This window comes from Mus musculus, chromosome X (assembly GCF_000001635.26).
Source record: "Mus musculus strain C57BL/6J chromosome X, GRCm38.p6 C57BL/6J".
Classification (NCBI taxonomy): Eukaryota; Metazoa; Chordata; class Mammalia; order Rodentia; family Muridae; genus Mus; species Mus musculus.
Genome location: NC_000086.7, coordinates 143,087,947 through 143,109,402, shown reverse-complemented (window position 1 = coordinate 143,109,402; position 21,456 = coordinate 143,087,947). Strand labels below are relative to the sequence as shown.

General features: G+C 44.0%; 1 protein-coding gene across 4 annotated transcripts in view; it reads right to left on the bottom strand.

Annotated features, from left to right (window-relative positions):
* Positions 1–4,072: 4,072 nt before the first annotated feature.
* Rtl9 (retrotransposon Gag like 9) overlaps positions 4,073–21,456 on the bottom strand; it is a 47,055-nt gene continuing 29,671 nt past the window's right edge. The window contains exons 1-3 of one of the 4 annotated variants that reach the window (XM_030251293.1): positions 15,359–18,189; positions 5,823–9,883; positions 4,073–5,222 (exon numbers count right to left, since the gene is read on the bottom strand). In XM_030251293.1, the coding sequence (XP_030107153.1) occupies positions 5,106–5,222; positions 5,823–9,809 (4,104 nt within the window). In that variant the 5' untranslated portion in view covers positions 9,810–9,883; positions 15,359–18,189 and the 3' untranslated portion in view covers positions 4,073–5,105. Of the gene's footprint in view, positions 5,223–5,822; positions 9,884–15,358; positions 18,190–21,456 lie in introns of those variants that run through there. The other 3 variants (XM_011247808.2, XM_011247807.2, NM_001040434.2) reach the window with 3 other exon arrangements.

The following is a 21,456-nucleotide window of genomic DNA, read 5'->3' as shown; positions in this document are numbered from 1 at the left end:
CTTTGTTCTTCATTCTTCTTGAGTTTCATGTGTTTAGCAAATTGTATCTTATATCTTGGGTATTCTAAATTTCTGGGCTAATATCCACTTATCAGTGAGTACATATTGTGTGAGTTCTTTTGTGATTGGGTTACCTCACTCAGGATGATGCCATCCAGGTCCATCCATTTGCCTAGGAATTTCATAAATTCATTCTTTTTAATAGCTGAGTAGTACTCCATTGTGTAAATGTACCACATTTTCTGTATCCATTCCTCTGTTGAGGGGCATCTGGGTTCTTTCCAGCTTCTGACTATTATAAATAAGGCTGCTATGAACATAGTGGAGCATGTGTCCTTCTTACCGGTTGGAACATCTTCAGGATATATGCCCAGGAGAGGTATTGTGGGATCCTCCAGTAGTACTATCAGAACAAAACATCCTAGGTTATAGACCATCTCTATCTACTTGCTGAAATGGAATCTGGGGACTTTTTAGTGTGTGTATGATCTTACAATGTGAGAACCAGAATAACTATTCATAGGTAAAGGGTGGTATTGGAAGGCAGAAATACCAGGTGTCTAATTCGTAATGCTCTTTCCTCATTTGTGTGCCCCCCCCCCTTTATGAGGGAAACGTGAAAATGCCAAGAAAAAGTAAGCACTTGGCATAACCATCAAAATCTCTTCTACCTGCAGAGTCCTGGGCCCAGGACTTACTTCTGGTCAATAAGAAGGTCCCTGGAGGAATATTTTACCTTCTTTCACAGCTTATAACTTAGACCTGTAGCTCCTTACTCTCAGGCCACACTAGACTGGGCACACAAACTCATGGGACTAATGGCATCCCATGATGATTGATTCTGTTCCTTTGAATATTGAAGATGTTCCCCAAATAGAGAGAACAATTCATATCTATATCCATGTTAGGGGAAAAAGGGGAAGCAGGATTACTTTTATTCAGACTTCTATTATTATAATCTTCCAATATTGGCTGATGTTCAGCACCAAATTTGTTCAGTCAGTCCTCAGAGGAACCATCTGGCTAAAAATAACAAAGCTGTATGTATAGTAGTTCATTTGCAAAGCAATCTGGGGACAGATTTCGCAAATTCAAATCTTAGCCCTTTGGGGCTTTCTTTGCTCAGTAGCTTTGGACTAAGGAGTTATGGCCTTGCTAGAGGAAGTGTATCATGGGAGGGGGGGTCAGCTTTGAAGTTTAAAAAGTTCAACCAGTCCCAGTGTCTCTGCCTGCTACCTGACGATCAAGATGAAGAACTCTCAGATACTTTTCCAGCACCATGGCTACCTGTGTGCTGTCATGCTTTCCTCTAAGGTGATAATACGTTAAACATCTGAAACTATAAGCCAGCCCCAGTTAAATGAGTTATAAGAGTTGCTGAGGCCACCAGGCGGTGGTGGCAAACGTCTTTAATCCCAGCACTTGGGAGGCAGAGGCAGGAGGATTTCTGAGTTCGAGGCCAGCCTGGTCTACAAAGTGAGTTCCAGGACAGCCAGGGCTATTCATAGAAACCCTGTCTCAAAAAAAAAAAAAAAAAAAAAGAGTTGCCGAGGTCATGATATCTCTTCACAGCAATAGAAAGAGCATGGCCAGTTAAGACAGGCCAGTTACTTAACTTTTTTGTGCCTAATGTTCCTAGCCTATAAAATAGGATCAGTGTGGCCACCCTGATTGTCAAAGTTGATGGTAGTTGTTTGTTTTTTTTTTTACAAACACATAAAGCCAAAGCTATCCAAAGAAGTTGTGTTAGACTTTTCATGTATCATAATAAAGAACTTGAAATAAATAACTCAAAATGAACAAAGATTTCTTTTGACTCATGGTTTCATAGGATTTGGTTCATTGATCCTGTGATGGTTTGAATATGCTTGGCCCAGGGAGTGGTACTATTTAGGTAGTGTAGCCTTGTTGGAAAAGGTATGGTCTTGTTGGAGTAGGTATGTCACTGTGGGAGTGGCTTTAAGACCTTCTTCCTAGCTTCCTGGAAGTCAGTCTTCTCCTAGCTGCCTTCAGAACATGACATAGAACTAACTCTCAGCTCCTCCAGTGCCGTGCTTGACTGGACACTGCCATGCTTCCCACCATAATGATAATGGACTAAACTTCTGATTTAGACCCAATTAAATGTTGTCCTTTATAAGAGTTGCTATGGTCATGGTGTCTCTTCACAGCAATAAAATCCAAACTAAGACGGATCACTAGATAAAAAATTACATCATGACAGAAAGGTGTGGTAGAGCCAGTTTGTTCAACTCATGATACCCAAGAAGCAGAGACAGATCAGAAGCATTGAAATTAAGATAGAGTTTCTATTGGCCTACTTCTTCCTATATAGCCCTACCTCTAAAGTTTCCAGTCCCTCCCAAAATGGTGCTACCAGCTGCTGACCACATTTTCAACATAGGAGCCCATATTTAAGGGTCATTTCAGATCCAAATGATAACTGGAGGCCAACACTGTTTAATCCTCTCATTTTTGTGTCCCAGAATCCAGGTACCCAGCTCCAGCGGACTAAAGTGGGGTCAAGTGGCTACCCTACATGCTCATATAACCAATTGATCTCTACAAGGTGGTCAACTTATCAGTCAAAGAACAACAAGCAATGTAATTCTACTGGTGTCTTCCCCCAAAGAACTTCAGAAAATTCTCAAGGAACAGAAGTTCTATAACAAACAGGTGAGGGCAGGGGTTGATAGTATCTGAGTTCTCCTTGGTTATGGGACCTTATTTTTACCCATGGGTTAGTGAGGGGTGGGAAAACATGAGACACTTTTTTTCAGCTGACAAAATGGTGCCAAGTACTTAGGTATAGGATAGCCTAGTTCTCACGAAACGTTTCTAGATACAGCTTTTAGGGTGGGTGGACAAGGATTGTGGTTGGCCCTCATCAGTTCCATTTATCTCTAGAGAGAAGAAAAAAAGCAAAAGGAAGATGAGTGGCTGGGGAAGAGAAGTGAAGAACTGCCTTTGCTGTCCATTATCTTGGCCATAAGAAAACGAGTTTCATTTTGGAGACATTTTCCATCCGGTATGCATTTTACAAGCATGAGTTGTGACTTCTATATCACATATTTCTTTTTTAGTAGATTTTTGCTTGCTTTTCTGAGATAAAAGCAACCCTGGAATGAACATATATATCTGCACTTACTTGAGTCTGGACTGAGCCAGATGTGAGCCAGTAGGCAAAGAAAGGAGAGTGAAAGCCGGGTCCCCTGTGGCTGGTTGTTTCCCTGCCTGGAGTTTGAATTGCTCAACTTACTATGCCCTTTTCACCTGGCAATAGTAATTGAGACAGCCCTTGAGCCAGATTCTCACTACAGAGCTGAGGGTGGGGAGCTGCCAAAGTGTCTGCCAGCCTTTGCTTTGCCTGAGAATAATTTCCCTCTTCCTTGAATCAGGTCCAATGTTTAGGGTAATGGAGCAGCAGACTCAGAGAGGCTTTGGGTTCTGTCCTTGGTGTTTCCTCCACCACAGTAGGTCATTCAGCCAACCAATCTCCTAGACTATTGGACCAGAGGCCCCAGCTGCCTCTGACCTCTTCTTCCACCCTGCCTCCAAACTGTCACCAATCTAGAATTAGAAATGTTTTCAAATTTAATCATTCCTTCTATTTCTAAAATATCTTTGAATACTACACTGACTATTATTGAAAACATAAATTGGTCCTACTTATATCAATTTTCTTATTTTTCTGTTTCTCGTCTTCAAGCTAATGTATCTGTCTCTTTTTACATGTGGTCTTGCTTGTTGTTTCTCTCCTAACTTAATTTGGGTGGAATTTTAATATAAGAAAAGGTCTTAACTGTCATCCAAACAGTAGCCAACACTTCATTTGGAAAGAACTCAAGAGTTTAAAAGATAGCTCAGAAGGCAAGAACATGTATCCCAAGCCTGAGTCTGATACCCAGCATCTACATGGTAGAAAAAGAGAACTGACTCCCAAAAGTTATCTTTTTGCCTCTACATATGCATTGTGCATCACCCTTTCCCTGTCACACACAAACACACAAAATAAAATAAAGGTTAAAATATTCAAGAACTCAATAAATCAAATTCTAAAGGCTACAGTTAATTCATTTTTCACAAATAACCTTTATTTTTTATGATTACAAATGTAATACATGCTTACTGTGGTCAATCTGGAAAGTACAGAGAACAGTAAAAAGAACATAAAAAATACCCATAACCCACCACCTGAAGGCAAACACTGTTCATATTATGTTCTAACTACCTACACCTGTTTAGACACCAAGGCCCTTATGAAGAGTGTTGGCCATGAAGCACAACAGCCAAGGGGAGCAAGGGTACTTAACAACTGAGGGGATCACCCAGAGGTCATAGCTAGAGATTCCACACTGAAGAACAAGGGCCATAAGCAACAGATCAAGAGATCAGAAGCTAACAACACAAGAACAAGGTAGGTTACTATAACACTGTAGTGAGATGGTGTTTGTCAAAGGTTTAGCCCAGTACTTATCACATGGCACATTACCAACAATCACATGGCAAGTACCAACAACACCACATTGTTAGCCATTACTATCACTACTATTAATATCATGGGTCAAAACAAATGGTTTAGGATGGAGACTATTAACAGGGCAAAGGCCCTGGAGACCCATTTAGATACTTTGAATTGGGGCATATAAGGGCAAGTCTACTGGTTTGAAAGGATGGTATAGGAGTGGGTATCTCTCTCTTTATAGGCTCCCCTGCCAGGTGGAATAGTACCAGGGTTTCCTCAAGTTTGCCTGATGACACATGGCAAGACACTCTAAGGTGTTTTGAGGTAGGACATGATTTCTCCTGCCTAGACTTCTCCCTGGACCAAGAATTGGAACTGGCCTTAATGACAATAATGGGAGTTCAGAACCTCATACACCAGACACTCATATAGTCCACACTGATTGTCAGGGCAGGTCACAGGCATGTAGGTGAAAGAAAATGTCAAGGCAACCAAAAGGGAGATAAAGTGGGATGTGCCTGGAGAGGAAGGCTGGAGGGTGAAGGCAACAAGTTTTACAATGTAGTTGAATGGAATGGGTCCAGGGACCAGTCCTCAAATTAGCAGCCAAGTCAGAAATCACATAAGATTCCAAGGAGTACTACTTGTTTGTAGGGGCCTTCGGAAGGCCTGCACTCTGTCGAAGGTGGTCATGAAGACTTTCCTGGGGGTCTCCATGTTCTTTCAAGTAGTAACAGCGTTTGGGAACATGCTGGTGCTATAAGAAAGGGGGGAAAGGCATAAGTAAGAATCACACTTCCTATGACCAAAGACTTTGTATCTGATTAAGTTCAGTAATCGGCCAAGTCAAAGAACTGAGTAATTGATCAGACATGGAAAAAGTATGGCCAGGTGTTAAATTAATGAGGTCTCCTAGTGACTTGCATCTATAACACATGTGGCTATAAGTAGAAATCAATCCATAAAAGAAGAAAAGAAGATCTCTCTCTCTCTCTCTCTCTCTCTCTCTCTCTCTCTGTCTGTCTGTCTCTCTCTGTCTCTCTCTGTCTCTCTCTCTCTCTCAACTGGATTTGCAATACACAAAGAGTTGGGATTGAGTGTACTGTTTCCTTATGATCTGGAGCCCCTTCAGTAACCTGAGCTAGACTTTGTTTCTGAAAATGGCTAATAGAAGCAAAATAACTTCATATCCATACTTACTGGTAGAATTCTACATTGGACTTTTATGGTCTAGGAACTCAGTACCTCCTTCTTGCCTCTTCCTTAACTCTACCTGAAAATCTATGGGTGTTAATCCCTAATCATTACTTCCTCATTTTTCTACTCAGAAACCATGAGCATATGTCCCCTTGATTACCTCCTCAGTCTGCTGCTGAGAGCCCAGTTCATTCTCCATGGCCTCCTCATTGTTCCGCTTACAGGATGTTGGCACAACTTGGTTTGAGTTGCCTGAAGAATCCTTCTCTTCAGCCAGCTGGCACTCAGTATACAGAGACCTATCTATCAGCTCCTTTAGGCTGCCGGCCACCTTCAGGAAGATACGGCCCATTTTGGTGGTAACAGCTTCTGAGAGTCCTTCCAGAAACCTGGTCCGTAGAATGGCATCAGACCAAGACAAATGTCGGGCCAACAGCAGGAAGTCAGTGGCATACTGCCTTACTGACTTTTTGCCCTGCTTGGGATGGCAAAGAACAGCACTTAGGATGTCTATCTCAGATAGGGAGTCATATAAGCCCTGTGATCTTCTCAAGAAAGCTTTATTATCACTGGAGATGGGATTTCCTACCTCCATTTGCAAGATGGACCACCTCTCTGCTGCCCCCAGATGAAGAGACACCAGAAATGCCATTTTCTCAGAATCATCTAAAAACCCCTTCATTTGTTTCTCCTCATCAATCTCCTCTGCATCTTCCTCCACAGAGGATGAGCCCCGGGCTGCTTCTTGCTCTTCTAAGAGGTAACAGAGTGCTGGGGTCAACATACCAAAGGACGGCACTTCCTTTGGTGGGGGGGTCTTCATTTCAGGGGCTGTGCTGGTCATGTGTGGTGTGCTCTTTGAGCCAGGGGCTGTGAATCTGGTGTGAGAGGTAGATGCCTCTCCCGAATCTGTGGCTTTGACGTTCAGAGTGGGTGTCATTCCAAAGGCCGTTTGTGGTGTGGACATTATTCCAGGTGCCGGGGACCTCATTAGTGGTGAGAACATATCTCCAGAGGTTGGAGGTGCCATTTGTGGCATGGACATTCCTCCTGAAGCTGTAGCCCCCAATAGTGGCGTGGACATCATTCCTGAACCTGAGACTCTCATAAGTGGTGTAGACCCTGCTCCAGAGGCTGGGGCTCTCTGTGGGGGGTTAGCTATTACCCCAGAAGCTGCATTTCTTGGCTGTGGTAAGGATGTAGCTCTAGAGCTCATGACTTTGGTTTGTAGAGTTGACATTGTCCCAGAGGGCGTGGTTTTCATTAGTGGCATAGACATCTCTCCAGAAGTCATGGGGGACATCAAAGGCATGGTTGTGGTTCCAGGGGCTGAAGCCCTCATCAGTGGCTTGGACATCTCTCCCGGGGTCATAGCTGCAAATTGTGCAGGGCCTAGAACTCTCTCTAACTCTGCAGTCACAGCTCCATCAGAGGGTCTCCTAAGTAGTGTAGACAAGGTGGAAGAGGCTGGTGATCTGACTGGTGATGGAGAGATCCCTGCAGTGGCTGGAGCTCGCACTGGGAGTGGACACATGTCTCCACAAGCTGTGGCCATTTGTGGTCTGGACTTTGCTCTAGAAGCTGGTGTTCTCGTCAGTGGTATGGACATCACTCCTGAATCTGTGGGTCTCAGGAGAGTTGCCGACTCTGATACAGGAACAGAAGTCTTCATAGGTGACATGGTCATCACTCCTGAGGCTGTGGTCGTCATGTGTGGAGCAGATATTGTCCCATAAACTGGGGTTCTCGAATGTGGAGCTATCTCTCCTGAAGCTGGAGGTCTCACTAATAGCAGAGGCCGCTCTCCAGAGGATGGGGCTTTTGTGAGCAACATACTCATCTCTGATGAGTCCGAGGCTCTCAATAGGGGTGTGGACATTGTTCCAGAGCCCTGGGATCTCATTTGCACCCCTCCCAAGGCAACAGGTCTCATGAGCGGTGTGGACACTCCTCCAGAGTCTTGAATGTTCATTGCCTGACTAGGCATCTTCTCAGAGGCTGTGGCTCTCATTAGTGGTGTGGATGTTGCTCCAGGACCTGAGAGTCTTGTTTGAGGCATGAAAATGCCTCCAGAGGTGGTGGCTGTCATCTGTGATGTAGACTTTGTTCCAGAAGCTGTGGCTCTTGTTAGCAGTGTGGACATGCCTCCTGAGGCTGGATCTGTCATCTGTGGCATGGACAGACCTCCAGAAGCTGTGTCTCTCATTAGCGATGTAGGCGTTGCTCCAAAAGCTGCAGTTGTCATTTGCTGCATGAACATTCCAGAAGCTTTGGATGTCATTAGTGGCTTGGACACTGTTCCAGAGCCTGGAGCTCTCATCTGTGGCACGGATATCACTCCTGAGGCTGTGTCTCTCATTAACAGTGTGGATGCTGATCCAGAGGTTTTGGCTGTCATCAGTGGGATAGACATTGTCCCGGAGGCTGTGGCTCTCATTTGTGGTGTAGATGTCAACGCTGAGGCTGTGGTTCTTATTTGGGTTGTAGACATTGGTCCAGAGACAGGAGCTCGGGTTTTCTGTGTGGACACTGACCCAGAGGTTGGGACTGTTGATTGTGACACAGACATTATTTCAGAGGCTGTAGCTATAACTGGCTGTGTGGACATCATCCCAGAAACTGAACATCTAATTTGCTGTGCAGAAACGGCTCCATTTGATGTGGACTTCATAAAACCTATGGGCATTGTTCCAGGTGTTTGGGGCATTGTTAAATGTGTAGACATTGTACCAGAGGCTGTGCTTGGCATTTGTTCTGTGAATATTGCTCCAGGGCTTGTGACAGCCATCAGTGGAGTGGACATTGATCCAGAGACTGGAACTGTCTTTTGTGATGTAGACATATTTCCAGAGGCAGGGACTCTCATTAGCTGTATGGGTGTTGCCGCTGTATCAGAAGCTCTCACAGGTAGTGTGGACATCAATCCAGTGGATGAAACTCTTATTGGTGGAGCAGACATGACCTCAGAGTTGATATTTTGTGTTGTATCTGGGGACATCACTCCAGAACTAGATGCTGAAATCAGTTGACTGGGCATCACTGTAGAGGTGAGGGCTGTCATTAACAGTGGGGACATTGCCTCAACATCTGGGACTGGCTTTGGTAATGTGGCTATTTCTCCAGCATCTGGGATTGACAGGAGTGGTGTAGGCATTGCTCCAGAGCCAGAAACTGGCATAGGCAGTGAAGACATGACTGCAGAGTCTGAGCCTGACATGAGCACAGTGGGTATCCCTTCAGACTCTGGAGGATTTGTTGGCTGGGCTGGTGTTTCCCCAGAAGCTAGAGCTGACATGATCAGAGAAGATATCGCTTCAGAGTCTGTGCCTGACATTAGCAGTGATGATATCTCTCCAGAAGCTAGAGCCGTCATTAGCACTTTGGACATTGCTTCTGTGTCCTCATCTGTAATTTGCAGTGGGGACATTGCTTCTGAGCCTGGAGCTGTCATTGGTGGTGTGGATGTCACTCCAGGGTTCATATCTGGAATCAGGAGTGGGGATATCTCACCAGGATCTGATCCTAGCATTAACGATGCCTCGGAGGATGAAGTGCTCATTATAGGTGCAGATATCACTCCAGAGGACTGAATTGGCATTGCCAATGGTGATATCTCTGCAGAATCTGGGGCTGCCATTAGTGATGACATTGTCCCAAAATCAGGTATTGACATCATCCCTGGGGACATTAACCCATAGTCTGAAGTAGACAACAGTGGGGACAGTGTTCCTGAATCTGAGGCTGGCATTAGCAGTGGAGACAGTGTTCCAGAGTCTGAAACTGGCATTAGGAGTGGGGATAGTGTTCCCGAATCTGAGGCCGGCATTAGCAGTGGGGACAGTGTCCCAGAGTCTGAGGCTGACATCAGTGGTGGGGACAACGTCCCAGAGTGTGGTGCTCCCATGAGAGGTGTGGACAGACTGTCAAAGCCTGGCGATGTCATCAGCTGTGTAGATGTCCCTTCGAGATCTGAGGCTGAAGTCGAAACAACAGGCAACTGCAACTGTGAATGCAGGATTTGAACTTCTGCTCTGGTCTCTGTCATTGGTCTAGAGAAAGTTGCCCCTCTGTTTTGAGGGTCACCATTTTCCTCCTTCATCATATTGTTGAAGCGTAGTGAATGTAATGGTATTGACATATCTGCCATGGCTACAAGGCAGGGTTGCAGACTCTAATGTGTTGACATCAGAGGCACTGATGAAACCCACAAATCAATGAAATCTGTAAACAAGAGGAAAGATTAAAGGTCAAAAACCAATTTTAGAAATATATTCCAATGATTCATAGAGGCTGCTTTTATGAGTTGTCACATATATGGCTTTGAAAGTGGGTCTATCAGTTTGAAGAAAATATATAGCAACAAATATCCCCAAAGCTGAAGCAACTATCCTTCCAACCTCTGTCCTCTTTTAAACCAACCCATACCCAGTTATACAGCACAGCTTCCATATTTATAAATGCCTATAGTGGGCTCCAGAGCCAGAGAAGCCCTGTCTCAAATGAGTCAGCAGCACCACCTTCTGGCCAATTACAAGAAGTTCAGATTCTTTGCCTAAGTTATTCAAAGGCAAGTCAACCTAGGTACTGGTAGGCAGGAATGAAAGAGCCCTGTACTCCATGATAATTATTGGTTCCTAATGGTCATTGAATCCCACCAATGGTTTAACCCAGATTTTACTAGTATTATTAATGTCTTTCTCAGGAAACATAGCACATTTATCTGATCAATGACTAAGAATAGCATTCTGCAAAGCAAAACCTTGCTTAATATTAACATCATCATTATTATTAACAGCCACAGCTACAATCCTACTTATTGCTTACGTAGTAGGTGTGTGGATGACAGAGAACTTTAACTTCACAGAACTTTAAACAGCCTATGATGTGCATGACATTACAAGCCTGGTTCTATTTGGACCTTAAGTAGTATTACTATGCCTGTTGTACCAGTTTTCTAAGATTAACAAGAGTTGCATCTAAAATAGGAACACTGTGATGGTATCTTTTGCCTCTTCACCCTTTCCTTGGAGTTACTTGATCTTTTGGTATCCCTGACATTGCGTGTAGTTGTTTGTCTGACATCCTAGCCTAGAGATCACTGGCAGCTTATTCTCCAGTATGCAGAAATTTCAAATTCTCCTGTTGACCTAAGAAGGGGGCTGGCCACTCTCATAGCCTCACCTCTCTAACCTGTTTCCCAAAGCAGCCACAAAAGGGGTGCACTGGCACACGAGCTGGAAACCCATGTATACACATTACTTAAGATTAACATGTTCCTGTAACCTGATCATGGCCCTAAAAAAGAAGACTGGCTACTTTGGGGCAATGTCAAAGAAAGCATCAACTTCGTGGCTTTGGGCCTCTGTAACAATTGGAACACTAAGAGCAGAATTACCAACAGCAAGCATTTCTTGCACTCATTAGTTCTGCTAGGCACTTTACCTGCCTTGTAACATCTACACAGCAACCCCTCAGAGATGCTGGGCAATCCTCTGGGAGAGTGAAGACTCACAGAAATTTCATCATTTGTGTGTGGTTTGAAAGATTCTCAGGCCCATCCAATTCTTCAGCCCCCTACTCCTCACTAATAGGCTGTAATGATTTGCTTCTTTCAGTCCTCAATCCCATTGACTAGGAAACTCTAAGGTAAGGCATCATAAAAGAAATACTAGGTCCTTCAAACACTTCAGTTAGCCTAATCATAATTCATGCCATGAGAAAGATTGGCCCCCAAAAAATCAATCCTGCAATTCCACCTTTCACCATCAATTAATCCCTGTGTGCAGCACAATTTTCCACGAGTCACAACTCAGAAAGTTCTTACCTTACCAGTGACAGAAAAGAGTCATAGTGTCCTTTCCACTGTAGCTCTTTTGGTCTGACCAATTGACTTATACCCTGTGCCAGTTCATTACAGCAAGGTCCAATGCTAGCAGCTGTTCTCTGCAATCTCCCTTAGCTATCCCATGCCACACCCCCCTCTTGCCCGCCAGCCAGCCTGTTGGCCCGCCCACCGGCCCCAATGCTCTTGACTTGCTAGTGCATGTTCTGGCTCTCAGGTCCCAGATTCCTGCCTCTATATAGGCTCTGACATTTGCCTCTGGCCGCCTTTCTCTTGTCAGCCCTCCAGAAGCTCTACTTTAGCTCTTGGCCTCTGCGGGTCCCACCCCTTTGCCCCTTGCCTCCAATAATACCACAAGCTTCCCACCACGATGCCCACCTCTGGCTACCCCAAAGAGAAGAAACCATCACAACTAAAGAGATGAACCAGACAGTGTCCTCACTCTGGAAATGAAACGTGCATGCTCTCTGCAGCCAGCAGGCACAGCTACTCTGGATCCTAGACAAGGCAGCTGGCCAAACCAAGAAGTACTGGCTCAGTGTTAGAGGTAAGGACTGGGACTGAGGATCCTGAGAAGTAACATCCGTGAAACTCAAGGAGGTTCATGGGTAAAGCAGGGTGGGAAGAGACTGGGTGGTAGTGGCTGGAAAGTAAATACCTTAATAGCCACCCATAGTCATGAGCAATGTTAAAAGCCATTATGCCCCAATGACAAAGACAAATCTGGCAGCCAGTGTCCATTCTGAAAAGCTAGGATTCAACATGAGGCTCAATAGGTTTCAAACAGAAGGCAAGAATGTTAGACTTGAGCCTACCCAGTGAGGATCCCTTTCATATAAACAAAGGAGAAGCCTATAGTCTAGAAGGAGGGCTTGAGGTCATAGTAGAAGTACAGAATAATTACCAGAGTTTTCCTGCTGGATCTCCACCCCACCAAGCAAAGAAATGTTCTTGCCACGAGTGGTTAAATTTTAGTAGCAGCCATGGTGACAGTAGTGGCAGTCATAATAATACCTTGCCTTGAATACTCTTCTCTAAGTCAAAAATTGTGCTAAGGGCTTCAGAAGTCTTCTGTTATTTGCTCTACAGAATTACCCTTTGAGCTAGAGGTTTGTAGCTCTCAGTTTGCTGATAATAAAGTTGAGCTTCCACAGGTGTTATGGTTTAAATGTGAAATATTCCTCCACATGTTTGTGTGTTTGAATACTCGGTCACTGGCTGGAGAGACTGTATTAGAAGGTTATGAACATAGACCCTAGTTGGGGATGTAGGACACTGGTGGTGGGCTTTGGGGTTGAGCTCTGTTGTCTTTCTAGTCTTGCTCTCTATTTCCTGATTCATCCAGATGTTAGGAACTTCCCACTCTGCATGTTGTGGGCCAGTGATGCCCAGCCACCATGCCTTCCACATGCTGATATCTGGAACTGTGAGTAGTCCTCTTAAGTTGCTTCTATCAGAAATTTTATCAGTAACCAAATAAGTAACCAGATCCTCCCCCCAAAAAACTAAATGTGCACAATTCTGCAGGACTAGAGTTTACTGCTCAAAAACAAAGTTTCTAATCCGTCTCCGTTGAATGAGAAAAAAAAAACAGAAAAACGGTCATAGAAAACCCATTCTAAGGTTCACAAGAAGGCTCGGCAAGTTACACAAACACATATGACACAAGGCTAATAGCTGGAGCCCAATTCCCAGAACCCAAGGTAGAGCGAAAGAATCAACTTCAAAAATTGTCCTCAGACCCCCATATGTGCTCCATAGAAATATACATTCCTGTATTTACACTACACACACACACACCAATAATAACAATGATAATAATAATAAATATTTGGAAGGAAAACCCATTATTTTAATAATGGATTCATTATAACCACAGTTACTATTGCTATTGTACCTAATGATTAAAGTTAACAATTACTGAGTCAGGTACTATACTAAACATTTTACTTATTTGATTTCATCTAATAAAGCATCTTTATGAGGCAGGTGCTATTATCAGCTTCCATTATCCAGATGAGAACCTAAAAGCACAGAGATGCTAACCAACATTTCAAATGTCACCCAGCTACACTGTTCAGTTGTCTTTGCGAACAAAAAAAGTTGGAAATAAACCCAATACCTGATGTTAGAACACAATTGCTTAATGACTAAATGAGCCAGGGTACAATTTAGCAGCCCTAACACATCTATTAAGAGTTAAAATCTAATGTGAGCTTAATTACAAGATCCTTTTACAATAAAATAAATGTGCCTGTTTCTGCACTGTGTGGGGTTGTACACATTTGTAATCCCAGAGCTCAGAAGGCTGAACTGGGGGGGGGTTGAAAATTGGAGGCACCTCTAAAAATGAGGGTGTCTCAAAAGAAGAAAACCACAATTGTTTTAAATGTACATATTTTAATAATACTTTATGAAATTATAATTATATTTACCCCTCCCAAAAGTTAGTATAGAAAAGCATATCAAAATATTAACAGTGACCAGACTCGAGCTGTAGAATTACATGGCATTTTTATTTTCATTTTTCTGTACCTACAGTTTCTAATTTGTCTAAAGTCCTTCCATTATATTTATTTGCAAAGAAAAGAAACAAAAATTAGTTTCCAGTTTTAAACATGACTGATTCCCTATGGATCTATGTCTAGCCCTTCACAGTCTTCTGCATGTACTCCCAAGGGACCCCCCAAAATTCCCTCACAAGCAACCTTTCTCCTCCAACAAGCTTAACAGTTGCACTACTTGGGCCTTCCCCTTCCAAAGTGACCTCTAAAATCGTATCTCCGGTGGCTTGCTTTTATTCAGTTTTTCTTGGTTTATATTTTAAAAAATACTTCTAACTTTTATCGGGGTTTAATATGCAAGTAATCTAGGAAACTTTTCCTAGGATTAAAAACTTGAAATCTCAGTCCAGATAAAAGTCCTGAGACTACTCCACCCCGCTTCCCCGCAAGTCCCACTGCTCCGTCTGCTCAGAGTTGGGTGTGTCTCCTTCCAAACTTTCTCTACTTGCAATGGTATTCAGAGTTTATATCATGCAATTGCTAGAAGAAGAAAAAAAGCCCAGTGTATGCAAAAAGCTACAGCTAGAAAACCATTCTGGCCACTCCAGGCTTTCATGTTTTGGTCCACTGTGACAATTTTCAACAGTTTGCCTCCAAGAAGCCTAATGAGAGAGGGCTCTTGAATGCTTGGCCCATTGGGGCACAGACTTCTGCTTTATTAAAAAGTCTCTAGGATTACAGAAAAGGAGGACCTCCTAAGGCAGGAAAAGTCCAGAAATTGCTACTTAACAGCTCTCAGATCCCTCACGTCCCACCCAGTCTGCACTGATCAATACAGCTAGATGTCGAGCTCCTGCCGCCTTGCCAGAGGTAATTGAGTTTGGGGGACTGCATGGCTAGCTTGGGGAAATAAGAATAAACAAGAGACTGTTCAATATGTCAACAAATAGCTTCCCAGCTGTTGAAAATAAGCCTGCCTCTAGATTCCCAATAATATCTCCCCCGGCTGTACTGAACACATACCCAGTTACCTGAAAGCAGCAAAGCTTAAAGATCAACCTCTAGTTTGGGGTATTCTACCTTCACGCGCGAGCGCGCGCGCGCGCACACACACACACACACACACTTTTGTTCTCCATCAGCCTTGACACTTGAAATGCCCACCCGGTTCTTTGTAAATGAAGTGGTAGAGAATGGCTAGCATTTACTAAGTTCTTGCTATGCCAGACACTGCACTAAACATTACACTGTTTTCATCGCACAAAATACGAAGAAAGTGCAGGAGTTGCCCCCATTTTAGAAATCAGCCACAGAACAGAAGTGGAGAAAAATTAAAATACAGTAACTTACCTTGGATGTTACAGCTGACAGGGAGTGAAGCTGGGCTTGTCACTCGAGTCTGTCTGACTCAGCCAGTGCTCTTAGCTCACAGGAGAGTCACACACTGTCTTCGAGTCTCTGAAGGGCTGTCATATGGAAGAGATGGTAGGTGTGTTCTGGGTAGCTCCAAAGAAAAGGATTTCACTGTTAGTTGGGAATTATGCTTTCATCGGATGTGCTGCAAATTCCCCCAAACAACATGTACACGCATGTCCAACTCTATAGGGAAAAGAACACTCTAAGAAGAGCAAAAACGGAACTGCCTTACATTAGGTGCCGTCCTGAAGGATCTGTGGAATCAGAAAGAACAGGGGGGATACGAGAGGACTGCAAATGGGCAGTGTCCCAATTTTCTTAAATAAGGAAACTACATACCGGTGTTCTGTAAACTCCAGAGCTGTAAGCTTGATGTCAATCCTTAGAGAGATTCTGCTGCAGATTATGAAGCAGGTAATTTATAAGCACTTACGATGTAAGTGGCATCAGGAGGTACCTAGAGGTACTCACAGGACTCTACAAATGAGACCAAGCTCCCAGACTATTTATAGCGATTGCAAAGCCCCAAAACTGGGGGACTGACTTTGGGTTACTCTATTTTCTTTTCTCCAAGGAAAGGCATTGAGAAACAAAACAACCCCAAATTATCATTTCCTAAAGAGAAAGGGCTTTCTTTAAGACACCACAAGAAAAGGAAATAATCTCAGAATAAAAGACAGTCCTTTCAACACAATACGTTTGTCTCCTCTTTACAAATCATTTACTACACAGTCCTCAGGCTTTCTCCTAGCAGGGGATGGGGGGGGGGCGGGGCGGGGCACACTACTGTAATATTCCTGGGGGGATGGGAACTTGTCCAAGGACCTGCTTTAGGGAGCCACTCAGTTAAAACATCGACATATATAAGATCCAATACCTGTAAGACAGGAAGTCTTTCTGGCCATTAGAGAAGAGAAGAATTTGACCTTAGCCTACATAAGGACATAAGCATAGATAAAGAACGTAGCCACAGGAACAAGTCACAGAAAGAAAAGTTGCCAAGTAGGAAGGAAAGCCCTGCTGAGGCAGAACTTGGCCAAGACATTTGACCTGTGCTACCCCTTGGACCAAACAGCTCCCTTGTACGAGTAAGTGCCTGATGCCACTAAGCATTTACACCACAAATTAGTTTCTGACCTGATGATCTCCAAGCAACCTTCAAACTACTACTGTCTTCCCAGGGTCGACTTTTTAAAAGCAGAAGAATACAAAACAGGCAAAATACCAGTTTCCAGAGCCGGGGGTGGGGGGTGGGGGGCTAGGTCTAGAAGGATTTCTCTAGCTGGACTCCTCTCCCGTTGCACGTTTTACATATGCTGTAAATAAAGGCACTGATGGGAATTCTTACACAGCTTTTCTAGAGTTGAGAAGCCTAGCAGAAAGGTTTACATTTGAAGTCCCGTGGTTTACAATATGTCTGTCTGCATTTGGTCATTTTCTCTCATGTTCTTTGTTGCCAGTTTACTAAGTTCCAGCAGTTTGAGCTTCTCACGTAAAAAGCCTTACAGACCATATGCTCACTCTGAGAACAGATCTCTTACTTTACACAATGGCTGAGCAACCAGCCCATACCTGCCCTCAGCTTTTAAATGATCCATGCCATTGGACAGTCCCGTGATGAGCAGAGAGGAGAGACTGGTGTCTCCTATTTGCAGAGTCAAGCCTCCTTTCTAAGTGCTCTTAAATTGCAATTTGACTATGTCTATTGACATTGACCTTGTTTCTGAAGATGACCACCACACAGTACACACACTTGCTTGCTACATCCTCTAGAACTGCATTTCTCAAGAGAAATGACTAATGGAGAGCCTGCGCATCCATCTCCCCAGAGGAGGACTACAAAAATGCACATTCATTCAATGGGGAGAGGGGCTCCATTTTCAAAGAGTCAGACTTAGGAAATAAGAAGTGAGACCAAGAAATGTGCAGTTTAACCCATGATTCCCAAATCCCTTGAGCTTAAGGGCCATTGCTCTGATCGGGGGTGGGATGTGTGTATGTGTGGGTTTTTTTTTTTTTTACATGAAGTCTTACTATGTAGCCCAGACTGGCCTCAAACTCATGATGATCCTATTGCCTTACTATTCTACATTCTGGGATTACAAGTGTGACGCAGCCCAGATAGGCCATGTTCTCTGATTGTACCATCATACAAGCCTGAGCTGGAACCCCAGTACTTTTAGTCACTTCTCAATTATTCTGAATAATCCCAGACCTATCTCATACCTCTTTAAGAGCTTTAAAGAAAACAACATGTATAGAGTATCTGGCACATGAGTTGCAGCTCAGTAAGCTCCCTTCGCTGTGTCTTCACCAAACTCTGCAGCCTGCCTCCTCTCGGCTCAGCTTCTGCTCTGTTCTGTTGCGGAACTGCTCACTCTTTTGAGGTCTGGTATTCAAACTCCCCAAGAGAGAGATTCTCATTGGTCCAAGTTGTGCTCTTTGGGCAAAGTTGTCATCGCTGGTTCCATCATAGGTTGTTTGCCAGCCTATAGAATGTGTGCTCAAAGATCAGGTGCCCATTCCCTGCTCAAATCAGCTTGGAGTTGGGGGTGGAAGGCAGAATCCCGTGGTACCAAACATAGCCACCTATTCATAAGAAACTGCCGCTTTCCTCAGCTAGGGTCTGTGGATAGAAACTCCTTAGAAGGGGCCCGTGGGTGTGGCAGGAATTCTGAGGCTTAGCCCGTCCAGTACACCTAGGCTTCTCATTTATCCAGCCTGCCAAGGTAATGAGGCATTCAAGTTAACTGAAGTCTCTTTTTAATTCCAACTTTTCATCTCCACCAGGCCAGAAACAGCAGTTTAAAAAAAAAAAAAACTAGAAAAAAAAAACCCTAGACCACAGCTAAGAAGGGGAAAAACTTAACCCTAAAAAGAGACCTGTTTCTAGAACACATTTTTCAGTTTCCAAAGCACTTTCACGTCCATTTCCTCTTTGCAGAGTTTACAGACTGGCAGCCACAGGCTAGATCCAGACTGCAGACAGATTTTATTTGACCCACACAAAGTTTTTTCACATTTTTTAATTAGTTGCCAACACTTAAAAGTCAGGAGATTTCCCATAAAACCCTGGATTTCTGGCTTCTCTGGGGAAAACAAAAGCGATTTAGATCCTCATTCCATCCGGACAAGCGTCAGCTGGGACCAAAAAGACTGTAGCCTGTGGATGAGGCATGAGCTCACTGTATCCTCCCAGCCACCTTTCCTTTCTCATGGTGACCTACTTGGCCCCTGGAAGGCTTTTTTTCTTCCCTGTTACATAACTTGGGAGAGTTTATTCTGTCCTCCTAGCACATGGGTCCCAGGGATGGGACTGGAACTGTCAGGCTTCAGAGAAGGCATCTTTATCCACTGGGCCACATCACTGCCCTCCCCCTGTGGGTTTCTGAAGCCCCATTTGAGTCCCTTGGATTAAGTGGATAAAAATAATAAAGACCACACATTCTGAAACCCAACCCGGTTGAAATCTCCACTTTGCTCATTACCTTGCTTTGGGACTCTGGACAAGTTTCCCAACCCCTCTGACTTTTCTTTTCGTCGTCTATAAAATGGGAGTCATAATAATATCACCCAACTCAAAGACATATTGGGGCAACTAAATGAGTAAATACATACTTACAACACAGGATGACTAGCTGGAAAATTAGGAGCATTAAATATCTATCATATATATATATATATATATATATATATATATATATATATATATATTAGAAATCCCCAGTCCTGAGTCAGAGGAGTGTGTCCAGGCTAGCCTAGAACTTGAGATCCTTCTCCTCCAACCTTAGCCTCCAGAGTTCCTATAGAACTCAGGCCAGTTCTATCAGGTCCAGCCTTCTACTCATTTCTACCCTGGCCTACAGTTTCCTTATGTGCCTCTCTGACATCTGAAAAGTTTCTGAAAGCTAACATTTTTGTGGCAAGCTCATTTAGTAGCAAAATTGGTCCTGGACTGACAGATACTAAGCTATTTATTCCATTTTGAAATATTGATGTGTTTTCACAAGGTACTCTTCCAGATTCCATTAGCGGGTGTTGGTTAGTATATATTTTATGCACCAAATTACTTTACAAAAGCGCCCCCCCCCAAAAAAATTTGGAACTACAAAACATTTATTATGACTAGTTTGTATACCTCCCCAGCAGATGGTAAAATCAAGCTAACTCCAGAATAGCAAGAACCCTTCCCCAAGCCGCGTGACTTAAAAGCAGAAGCAATTTGGAGCACTAAACATGAAGTCCATCCTGTCTAGTATCCTAGTACGCCCTGATGTTTCAATAGGCGTATTGATATAGATAGCAGCTACCACAAAGGGATCTCCTGAAGAACTAAACGCTATCCCCATTTACTCTTCCCCTTAGTAGCATTCCTTCACCTCTCTATGTTCATTTTATTTTCTATATACTATTGGGATAAAGTTAGGGTGTGCATTATTGTATCCTTTTTAACAGAAGAGGAAACTGAGGCCCAGGGAAGAGAAGCAATTTACTCAAATTCACACACCAAAAAATAAAGGCAGAACTGAAACTCAAAATCTATTTCTGTGCTTTTCCTTCTAAACCCCAGGGCCAGTCCAGCCATGACATCCACTGACCTTTTAACATACTGACCCTCACACTCCGCAGACAGTCCTAAAGTTTGCAACATACCTGATGAAAGGAGAATTTCCCAAGATCTCAGCAAATATCAAAATGAGACAGCATGTCTGGGTGGACCTCATCCTTCCCTGTTCCATAAGCAGCAATGTGCAGACACCATCCAGTCAGAAGCCAGGGAGGGGAGATTTCTCAAATCCCAAGAAAAATCACAGAGACCCTACTGTTTGCTCTTCTCTGTTGATTTTTAAGAAGCTGACATTTACTTATGCCAAAGGCCAAAAGAAATGAAAAATCTACTGGAGAGGGAATTTCATCAGTCATGAAGCAATATGTTAAAGAAACCTTTGCACACTATCAGTTCCCTTGTTTGAAATGCAGAAAGCAAAGCACGGTTATTTCATATTGTTAGTGCATCAGAGATTGGCACATGAGAGCAGCATGCCCAGGACCTCTTTGTAGCCCCCCTGCCATAGCACAGAGGAGGGTTGTGACTGCAACTCCAAGTTGACAAGTTGGAAACAAGAAGGCAGGCTATAACCCGGGTGACCTCGTGTCCCTCCTAAGCTCATGGCTTGGGTTCCTGCTACCAACAAATCTGACTTTGATCACACACCCACAGCGACCCAGATCTTTGAATTCAGCAATTCTTTCTCAGGTTTCAGCAAGGCATTGGAAGCCTGAGCTATTTTGGGACACTTTCTCTGCTGTGGATGCCACATTCGGAATACGCCAGGAACATGCTAAGGACCTGGAGCTCTCTATCCTGGACCTGTTTGGGGGTTTGCGCTCTCTCTCTCTCTCTCTCTCTCTCTCTCTCTCTCTCTCTCTCTCTCTCTCTCTCTCCCTCCCCCGCTGAGTATTTGGAGGACAATCACGCCTGCCAACCTAATCCCAGAGGCCTGACTACCTTGCCCAGCCACAGGCTACAAGCAGCAATGTGCCTGCCAGCACCCTCACGGTAAGGGATATGAAGGCACCAAGCAGCCTGACAGGATGGTCTAAGTTTGGATGCAGGCTGAGAAGACAAGATGAGGAGGGTGTGGGGGTAGGGAAAATGAGAGGTTTTATTCCCCCAAACATCTTATCCCTACGATCGATCATCACTTTCCAATCTGATGCAACTGACTCGGCAGGCATTCAGGAGCCTGTGAGCTCCATTTTCCTCTTCTAAAATCTTCTGCACCTGTAAGTACCGGGGCTCATTGATGTTCACGCTGACTTCTGGGGAGGGGGAGAGGAGGGAAGAGTATAGAGATGGTCATCATTATCTGATTCAGGTGTGGGCAAGTCCGAGGATTTGGAAGAATGTCTGTCAGACCCCCCCCCACCCCTTCCCCTGCCCACCAAACTGCTTCTTAGCTTGAAAACTGAAAATGCTTCTGTCCTTTCCTAAGCCTCCCTCTAGCATAACAGAAACCCCATCTATGCTT